The sequence below is a fragment of the Limulus polyphemus genome, unplaced genomic scaffold (genome assembly GCF_000517525.1).
Source record: "Limulus polyphemus unplaced genomic scaffold, Limulus_polyphemus-2.1.2 Scaffold215, whole genome shotgun sequence".
NCBI lineage: Eukaryota > Metazoa > Arthropoda > Merostomata > Xiphosura > Limulidae > Limulus > Limulus polyphemus.
In genome coordinates, this window is record NW_013665825.1 from 775,571 (window position 1) to 786,654 (window position 11,084).

General features: G+C 32.4%; 1 protein-coding gene across 1 annotated transcript in view; it reads right to left on the minus strand.

Annotated features, from left to right (window-relative positions):
- LOC106478484 (A-kinase anchor protein 13-like) overlaps positions 1 to 11,084 on the minus strand; it is a 146,934-nt gene that overhangs the window by 92,799 nt on the left and 43,051 nt on the right. The window contains exons 4-6 of the mRNA XM_022382087.1: positions 4,983 to 5,276; positions 3,080 to 3,263; positions 1,672 to 1,805 (exon numbers count right to left, since the gene is read on the minus strand). Of these exons, the coding sequence (XP_022237795.1) occupies positions 1,672 to 1,805; positions 3,080 to 3,263; positions 4,983 to 5,276 (612 nt within the window). The remainder of the gene's footprint in view (positions 1 to 1,671; positions 1,806 to 3,079; positions 3,264 to 4,982; positions 5,277 to 11,084) is intronic.

Genomic DNA, 11,084 nt, shown 5'->3' on the forward strand with positions numbered 1-11,084 from the left:
GGTACAATTCACGACAAATAGAGAAACATAATAAAGGTACAAAATTCACGACAAATAGAGAAACATAATAAAGGTACAAAATTCACGACAAATAGAAAAACATAATAAAGGTACAAAATTCACGACAAATAGATAAACATAATAGAGGTACAATTCACGACAAATAGAGAAACATAATAGAGGTACAATTCACGACAAATAGAGAAACATAATAGAGGTAATTCACGACAAATAGAGAAACATAATAGAGGTACAATTCACGACAAATAGAGAAACATAATAGAGGTACAATTCATGATAAATAGAGAAAAGACTACTGCTGAGCCTCACAAATTGAAAATAAAAAAAATAAAGTGATGATGAATCACTCACACCAGTATCCAAAAACAACAACAAAATTTGTCTTTACCGTTTAATGTGAGGATTTTTGAAAGAAAGTAACTTAAGAAGAAAAAAGTAAATTATTTTATTCATCCCCACAGTAAAATATGATTGCAATAAAAATTTCAATGATAAATTATAATTGGATCTTAAGTAACTTCAACATGAATGGTACATTATGCAAAGGCACAGCAAGAGTTTAATTTAACTAATAGTATACATAATGAGCAATCTAGACTAGTTAAATGGCTTCATTACTAAGGAATAAAATGTACATTTTAAATGACAGCGGTATATTTGATCCCTTTTGCTCCACCACAATGTTGTGTTAGGCAGCAGAAACTTGACATTTAGTTTATGGTTAACTTCCTACAAACTATATTTTGAATAGTATATTAGCTTAAGACGAACCCTTTCCATGAGAAAAACACAACACATAAATTCTGAATGAAACAGAAGCATACAGACATGCATTTTTTTACCTATTTGTAAGTTGTAGCTTTTACACACTAATCATTCTGTAATAACTTAACAACAGTAATTTTCTTGTGAAAGTCTTGTGTACAAAAATGAAAATATGGTGCAAAAATTATGTAAAAAATAACAATGAAATGATACTCAGTACAATGGAGCTAACAATATGTCACCAGTCACTGTAATTTAAAGATTTAATACAACAATATGGAAATATAATTCTAAGTTATCTTGTTTTTTTGCATTAAAAAGGATTTCTGTTTTAAAATGTATTATCACTTTGTTATAATTTACTAGTTAACATACTTAATAATTAAAAATCTGAGGAGTTATGAATTAATACTTTTATCCAACAAGAGGGAATCCTCAATAGCTGAGGCACTTGAAATTCTTTTAAGCAGGATTAGAGTAAATTAATCTGTGAGACCTTTTTCTTTCTTTTTTATTAATTATATTTTTGTGTGCCGCAAATGACAAGTGTGGGGCACGCATATACTTGATTCAATTTTATTATTGAATCGGAGATCTCTACAAGCCTACCCTCAAATTGAAATTCTTTTCCGCAGGATTAGAGTAATTTAATCTACAAGACCTCGAGTGTGGTCAAATACTCCAAGTGAAACGTTTGACTTCCTTAGTCCAAAACTGTAATTAGATCTGAAATTGGTCAAGAGACGACAAAGCTACAAGCTAAAAGGTTGTACATGAAACAAAAAAAATTAGAGCTATTCTATGAACTGCTATGGTGCAACTAAAAAATATTTTTGTAATTAGCTTTTTAAGACTTTTTGCCAAATATTCTTCCTTCAAACTTACCAAGATCTCTGTAACTCCAGCCGAGGTTGGAAGTAACCACAGGTGGTTTCCGTGCTAATCTTCCATGTGTTAGGTTTTTTGTCACAACTGCCTGTCTATCACTACTATTCTTATTACAGGCTTCTTTACGTGCCCTGTTTATATATAAAACATATCCCTTATTACACAAACTTGTGACAAGAAAACAACTTTAACTGCTAGAAATATAAAAAAATTATAGCATGAACTTCTAAGTTACTAATAATTATAAAAACCTTTACAATGGTTAAAAGAAGATATTTCTAAAATGCAAGTTTTAAACCAAATTAATAAATAACAGCTAAAGAAGCAAGCAAAACATATCCAAAATAATTATTATTTTTTTTTATTAAATACCAACAAGTTTTATTTGTAAAGAATTTATAACTCAAGCACACTATTATCATAAAAAGTTGAAGATGCAAATATATAAATGTATGAAAATAACACTACACACAACAAACGTACAAACAATTGTGAGTTTTCAGAATACAATACAAAATGCTGAGGTTAATCCATATGTAATTTTAACTGTACAGAGGTTTGAGTACATTTTATTAAAACTAGTTTGGAACATCACTACACTGTTACAGTTCATGTTGCCATACCCAGTCATGCACTACACTACCTGGTGACCATGCATCTTGACAATAGTCCTGCTGCAGTTTCCATTATAAAAGGCTTTCGTATCAAAGCACATCAATCCTCCCACTTGCTTTCCATAATCCACTGGTGCATAAGGATGATGGTTTCCTAATACCCATTTTAGCAGTCTTTTCTGACAGAATTCCATAAGTGCTGCATCTAATGATTTTACTGATATGTCTTTATATGTAATAACATGAATATTTGTTTCATTCTACAGCTGCTTGATCTCCTGATCTCTAACTTGCTTTTGGCACCATATCTAGAAATGATCCCTTCTAAAGCATATTGTAACATGCCATGTAGCATTAATATACATACACGTGGAAATGTTTTTCACCCAGTGACGAAAAGAAAACGACAAGACTTTTTACAGTTAAAGACATACATACACTTGACTGAGTGTAACCACACAGTACCATTTTTCCCTGACTAGGAACTGTTCATATAGTTTTCTACAATGGTCTTCCTTTCCCAAATATATATATATATATATATCTTCATGACTTGCTAATTTTTATATTCAAAATCATTTTAATATAATGAATTAAACCTTGTGTTTGGATACCTTGGACATACAAAAGGAGAATTACTTATACACACACACACACACACAAAAACTATTATGTAATAAAATTCAAGACTATTCCTTTAGAAACAACTAGCACCACTTTCATACATACCAAACTACAAAACACGAATTAATTTACTTTTCCACAGCTGCTAACTTAAGATTAAAACTCACATTGCCAATTTATTTGCTAAGTCCAGAAATCCAGCTGAAGAGGCTACATCATCAGGTCTGAAACCATCCAAGTTAGGTGTATGTAGAGCTGAAAGACTTCCTGGGAGTGTCAACAGCTCCTCTGTCATCTGACGAAGACCTAGTCGTGCAGCAAAGTGTAACAATGTCTCTTGCTGTTCTAACACTGTAAGAAAAGCAAAAATGAACAAGCTGATTGTAAAGTCTTAGCCATTTGAAAACAAGGCATCAATAAAACTTTAATATAAGTATAGATATTTTCACAGTCATGATTTATTTAACTATTTTGCTTTAAAAGTAATGATTCAGTCACAAAATAAGCTATCTACATAGATAAAAATAGTAAAAAAAAGGTAAAAGACTAAAATAATTACTTTAATACAATGCATATTTTCCCCAATTGTGGCCTGAAAAATCAAACATCACCGGCCAATTCGCCACAACAAAATCTGTGCTATTGTTAGTACAACAAACCTATGTGTGACAAAAGTAGAATTGGCAGACTTAATTCAATAATGTTGATTACTTTTGTAAATTTTTTTAGCAAGGCATGTAAATTTTTCTTACTATGGCTGTTGTTTATAATGACAATTTTAGGGAACAGCATAAGTGCTACTTATGATTATAGATATTAATGACTCAGTAGGCATATGATCATATTTGGATAATAATAGTGTATTAAGTAAAAAAAATATTATAGTGAAATAAAACTTAAGTTTTACACACTGACAACAAAAACCTTATTAACAATTCAATACTTAATAAAAAATACATCTCCAAATTTCCAGTTAATTTTAAAAGTTTAAGTAATATTAAAAGCATCTAACAAGCAACACAGATGTTCTACTGTCCGTTTTAATCAAAAAATGCTTTTTTTTAACTGGTTATACCAAATGTGAACAATGCTGCCCTCTACAGGTTTACAAGAGCACTGTATATTTTGAATAATATGCAAGTTGTAAAATTACATTTCTTAACAGTCAGTGCAGCTTCAGAAGTTTAGATATACTTTATGCTTTCAATGTACACAAACTTATTAAGTTTCTTTTATTGAACATGTTATACATAAGACATTTTTTTAAATTAATTCATTCACATAGCTTCTCAAAATATAATCCCATTGTTATAGAGTAAAATTTTCTTGACAGGAGATAAGACGTGTTGCAAAATTAATCACACTTTTTTCCCTGAGAGCACAACAAAGTAAAATAAGATTTTAATTCAATCAAAAAAGTAATTTCAAGTATCAGTATCACTTGATTGGGCCACCATTGTTCTCATGCGCAAATTTTAATCGATTTGCAAAAGATTTCAGCAATTCAACAAACATGTCTGTTTTTGTGGCTGTCTCTGTAAGCATATCAGTGAGAACACGAATCAAGGTTTCACGTTTTGTGTCTCGCATTCAGGCAAGATTTCCAATCCACCACTTTTTCACGGACCACTCTTTCAAATTCAACAGTTCTGAAACTTTAGAGGCATTAATTGGATTTTTAAAATCTGGCATTGCAGTGTGTCGATTGGAAGACTTGAATCCTCAGAGCATGCCTGTGACTAGTTTCTGAGCCATCCCGAAGGCAGCACATGTAACATGAATCTGAGTTCTAGTGAGCACCATGATTCAAAAGTTTTCACAAAAAATGAAATTCGAAGAGTCAAACACCTAAGAGAATATTGAAATGACGTTTTCTTACGAGTGATGATATTCATGGTCCTACCAAGTTAGTCATTACTTCGGGGAAAAATAAAGTGTGATTTATTTTGCAACACCCCTTATTTATTAAATATCAGAGATACCAAAAGTATATTCCTACATAATGATGAATCCAAGATCTTAAAAATGTACAATATGTAAACTTTTGCTCAATTTTTCAAGAGTGAATACCTTCTGATCGTGATCCAACTATACTCCAGTTTGGTGGACGATGCAAGGCTTTAAATGCAGCAGTAAGTCGACTATCAAGATTAGCTTGAGCTTCAGCAGTTATCTGAAATTTTTCTGAACATACTTGTTCTAAGTTACTTAGAGCATCACTGTTATCCACACTGTCAGAAAGAAATGTAGCCATCTGGTAAGCATAATCAGAAACATACTGAAATTTCGATGAGCTGATGGGCCTTTCTTCTCCAAGATATGATACATATGCAGTAAAGTAAACGGGCTCCACTTTATCATGCCCTGATAAAAAAAAACAAAAACAATAAGCAGAAAACTACTGAATGAATCTTAATTTGAAGTATGTAAACAAATTATTTACAATTGTTAAAACATTTAATAATTCTTAACATTGTGCCATAATTTTTTAATGAAAAAAAAAGGCCAAACACGTATGCATTTCATTAGTTCCATGAATAATTGTAAACAAAGAGCATTTTAGTAAATTTATCATTAATGCTCCAAGTGGTAAATTTCTTTACAAAAATATAACAAAACTGTGGCTTCAAAGAAAGAAGAAGAGAAAATTGGAGTTGGTTGAAATGTTTCATAAAGATGGCAGTATCAGATTGAAATATAACTTGTCAACATATGCACTCATAAATGCTTATATTTTTTGTTTGTCTAATGTAATTTGAAGTTATATATTTATGAACATGATCTAGACTTTTCAATTGTGCTATACAATATTTAAATACTTCATCTAATTCTTAATGAAACATTCAATATGAACACGCAGAAACATAATAGTTAAGATAAACCCACATGTGCTTAAACATTTTCTAACATTTACAATATACAGTGTTAATTAGCTAGATGTGCAGAAGGATCAAGTTGTACTTTAATAAATACATTTAATTATGAACTGGTAATAACAAAAAGATCACAATACAAAAAGAGCTAGAATGTGCATACCTCAACCATGCATCACTGATGCATTCGACTCTAAAAAAAATATGAAAATGTGTGTGCACGTCCATCGTTATCAAGGGCATGAACCATTTTTGGCAGGACAATGAGTAATAATATTCTACATATGTCCACCATCTTTCATCAAAATCCAATCACTTTTGACTGAGTTGTAGAGCAAAAATGGTGTGAAAACATTGGCTCCCCAGGTTAATATAGATTTTTATTTTAGTGACCTTGACCTTTGAACCTTCAAAAACTAAGCACTTCTAAGTTGGGTCATAGTCCAATTGTATACAAACTTTCGACCAAATCCATTAAGCTGTTTGAGAAATCTTTCTGACAAACAGGTAAACAAGCACACATGGGGATGAAAACAACCTCCAGGTGGCAGAGATAAAAATAATGAAGCAGTATTTTCTTTCAATTATAAAGTCAACTGAACTGAACACATTTTCTTAAAATAAATTGCCCTGTAAAAATAAGCTTATATAGACCTTGCATAAACGTTTTTTTTTAAATAACCAAGATTCAAATTTCTAAGAACATTAGAGAAACACAAAAACAGTGACTCTTTATAAGAGTAAATCTGATACTTAATAATATTAGATAAAGTTGGTTATTGTTACACGAAACTTATTTCTTAAATACAGCTTCATTTCCTACACTATTAAGCTGCTACTTTACAAGAACTTTGTTGGGCAAAACACAAAACGAGAGAAATATAAATGCAACAATTATTTTGTGTCCTAAAACCTGTAACATTTTTTACAGCGCTACAAACTGAGAAATTCACTAAGCATGTCTTAGCAATATTATTAGATTTGATGTGCATGTTTGGTTAATAACCAGAACAAAATGACTTCCCCAGGACGTCAGTTTTATTGTAGTGATTCACAAAAAAAACGGAAGAATACGAGAGAAAAAAAAATACATCGCTCATGCCTGGATACACTTCATTAACTTCATATGTTTACACTATCATTTCCTGCTGCTCTTGGTAGATGGTTAAATGTTATGATAACGAAAGTGATAGAATAGAGCTGAATTGTGTGTATAAACAGAACGTTATTTGTAAAATAAATCAAAAGTTAATTATAAAACGAGTCACAACATCAGAAAGAATCTAGAACAGGAAGGATAAATTAATTTGTCATTAAGTTACATAAACTTTTAATATCCACACAAGGAGCAAATTCACGGCTTTACATACACAGCGTCTATAATGTTCAGTCTATCCCAATAAACGAGATACAAGTATGAAGTCTCGGAAGGGTACTGTTGAAAAAAAAAATCTTATTGAACTTCCCCATTTCTAATGTTGCATACTTTAAAAACAACGAGGCTTATGAAGCTAGGTAGTTTGTGTTAATAAAACGATCTAACAGAGCGTTTCTAAACCTCTTCGATGTCCGAGACTGACCCATTGTCTCCCGTAAACCATTACGATTTACAAATGAATATTCTGCCAGTTTCTTTCTTGCCTGTTTTTATGAAATCGCACGAATCGGCAAGGCGATTGTGACGGACCATAGTTGAGTTGGGTTTGAATTTCGCGCAAAGTTACGGGAGGACCATATGAGCTAGCCCTTCTTAATTTAGCAGTGATAGACTAAAGTGAATGCCACTAGTTAACACCACCCACTGCCACCTCTTGGGCGACTCTTTTCCAAGAATAATGGGATTGACCGTGATATTATAACTCTTCTCCCACGGCTGAAAGGGACGACCATGTTCTGTGACGGGTATTCGAACTGGTGGCCCGCAGATTGCGAGCTGAGCGCCTTATGAAACAGGCCATGCAATTGCCGAGGGCCAAACGCCATCAGAGTCCCACCGCGTGCACGCTAGAGAGCTCGTGATGAGGTCAGGGGTGGGCGAGGGAGAAGTGTCCTTCATTCACTTAATTTAAAAATAAACCATTTTTTTTTATTTCCTTTCTTTTTGATCACTAATAATTTTAGTTTATCAAACTGTATAGTCCTTTCTTCGAAACAAATCCCCCCTCCTCAACTGGTTTATACTTTGCCCAGGGCCTTAACGTAGCCCTGTATGCCAGGATTCTGGTGGTCGAGAAATATTGATCCGAAGGATTCAAACGCAACAAATATAGCAAAAACAGTCATCTTTTGTTCTTGTGATGAATGAGCGCTTCTTCGAAAATATATCAATTTCTTTTAAGATGTGAATAAACAGTTTTTTGTTTTGTTTTTCTCACAGGTAAATTATCAATACGACTCCTTTTTTCCTACAAAAAATGGGTTAAAATTTAAAAAGTATTTGTAGACCACTCTTTATTCTGTATGTGGAAAAACTACAGGGTTTCCGTAAACTACTGGACCACTTTATTAACTGAATAGAATGAAAACTACGTAAGGTAAACAATTACAGTATAACTCGGGTTCATTCGTGGCGGCCTTAGAACGCGTCATGGACGCCATTCGTGGCTCGAAGGATGTCCAGATGACAATCTCTGAAGCAATGGTCGCAGTTGCGTTGGTTATTCGGGCAAGCAACGTTACCATATCTGGAATATTTGTCTCATAGTTAATTTTCGTCACAAATCCTACTATAAATCATTGGGGGAAAAAAAACCTTCAGAAATCGGTCTTCCATATGCAACAAACCTCAAATGTTTATCTGGTGTGGTTTCTATTTTATTCAATTAATAAGGTGGTTGAATACTCTATGGACAACGTGTAAGTCAAGTAGCATAACCATTCTGTGATGTCACGTTTATGATTCATGCAGTTTTTCAAATTAAAAAGAAGTGATCGAATTGTTTAGGAATTTCAATTTTGACTAAAGTGGACAACGCACTTAGCTTCCAGTTTCCAACATCTTAATTCAGCATCAAATCATGAACTTTTCTTTCGCAATTCAATGAAAAATCACAAAAAGGCAAAGGCTCTGAAACATACTTTTTTTTAACGATTCATTTAAAAAAATTGAAAAATCATTTTCGAGCACCGAAACGCCATCCAAAAATATTTCCAACAGTAACTTGTTAATTTGGAAAATCACGAGCAGAAATACTTTTTTAAATATTCATACGATCCAAACTTTGAGTATGTGAATCATCAATAAGTTACTGAAACGTGTCTTATTACTATGATTAAATACCTTACTCATATCTAAATGTGATAGGTATGATACATAAAAGTTCCAGATGTGACAGTTGTGCTTCGGTGTATAGTAAGTAGGCCTAATCTCATCAGGTGTTCTTGGCTTATGGACATCCAACTGATGTTCTAAGTCTAATAAGCAGGCCTAAAGGCATAACCTCATTCAGGTGTTCTTGGCTTATGGACATCCAACTGATGACCTAAGTCAGCGTGGTCAGAGAAGCTTAATTGTTACTGTAGATTTTGAGCAACTTTTATAATAGAAGTTATTTCATAATTACATCAGCACTGGAGTTTTGAAAACCATCAATGTAGAGTTTTTCCTTTACGTTGTTTAACTTATCTTTAAATAAAAATAGGATACTGATACATCTGCTAAATTTAACCTGTACGCGTTAGGTGTGCTAAGCCGGTTATTACTTTTAATGGATTTATTTGAAACAAAATTTTATAAAGATGAAAAATGAGTGACCCCTGGAACGACTTCATAGAAATGTATAAAATTTCCATTAGATGGCGCCATAGTTAAATTTTAATGTTAATCCTACTTTCAGTAACTTAGGTTGATGATTCATATGTATAAAAATTGGATTGCATGTGTATCTATAAAAATCGAACAATTATATTAAAAAATTATTCTCGGATATTATAATGAACCAAAGTTCAATTTAAAAGTAATCAATACAAACTAGAAACCACCTGGTCCAAATATACAAAATATAACACGGAGATTTACAACTCGTATAGAATCTAATTTTGACTAAATACAATGCACAAATGCTGAGGGCTCTCAAAATTGTCATTTCCTTTTCATTGATTGTAGCTGCTAAGTGACATTTTATATATATATATATAAAAGCCTAATTATTAGTTTGAAATTCAGTATGTTAATATATACAACATAAAATTTAGAGAATTTCACACACACAAAGACTTGTATAAAAAAAAAAAGGTAAACTCGTAGTGTCAATGATCGAAATAATCTAAATACTTTAAATCGTACATATAATGTTGAAAACGGGTGAAGAAAACACTTGTTTTCATAAAATAAAACTTTTATTAAAAAATAACATTCATATTCACTGGATTTGCACATCCGTAGAAAGTAAGCGTGTAGAAGCCTGCCTAACGAGCGTTGTATAATCAGTTCAGTACATCTGGGTCCACTCACAACAGACGTTAATACAGATCAGCTAAAAACAATTAAACTAAGAACCTTGATTTTTTTTTATGAACAGGCTGTGAATTTAAACTTTATAAAAGTTGTTTTGGTTTTAATAACAGATTTTCCATAATTCAGCTACGCAGATTTCGAAAATATTATAAGTTGTTTTCCATCAGATAAGGGTTTTTTACAAATCGTGAAGAAAAAAAATACTTACTTAGATCAAATTTAAAACAAATTTACCAAAAATATAACAATATATTTGGGTCATTTACACGACCTCTTGTTGCTATAGCGACAAACAAATAATATTAATAAAACCAAATAAGGTCAAAGTGCACGCACATAGAAATACTATCCAGAAATTACACGTCATGCGGCCTGTTAACCGTTTATATACTAGCAGTGCATTTCTCGTGGGTTCTAGAACGATCGATAATAATTCTCACGTTGCGATTGGTCTAGAGTGGTTGTCAATATTTTAAACAAAATAAAATGTGGCCCGATTTCAACGAAAATAATTCACTTATGTAAAAGTACATATGACGTTTTGTGAAGAATGTGCACGTGATGGAGAAAATGGATATTTTCGGATTCAGCGTACAGGAATTACTGTAGAACATGCAAAAAACCATTGCAGGCCTGTGCAATTATCTGATTTGATGTACATACATACATTGTGTGTGTGTGTGTGTGTGTGTGTGTGTGTGTGTGTGTGTGTGTGTGTGTGTGTGTGTGTGTGTGTGTGTGTGTGTGTGTAGTATACTTCTTGTTGTTGTTGTACTACTAGTAGTAGGTAGTAGGTAGGTACGTAACGTAACGTTAGTTAGTAGTTAGTGTAGAGTAGTAAGT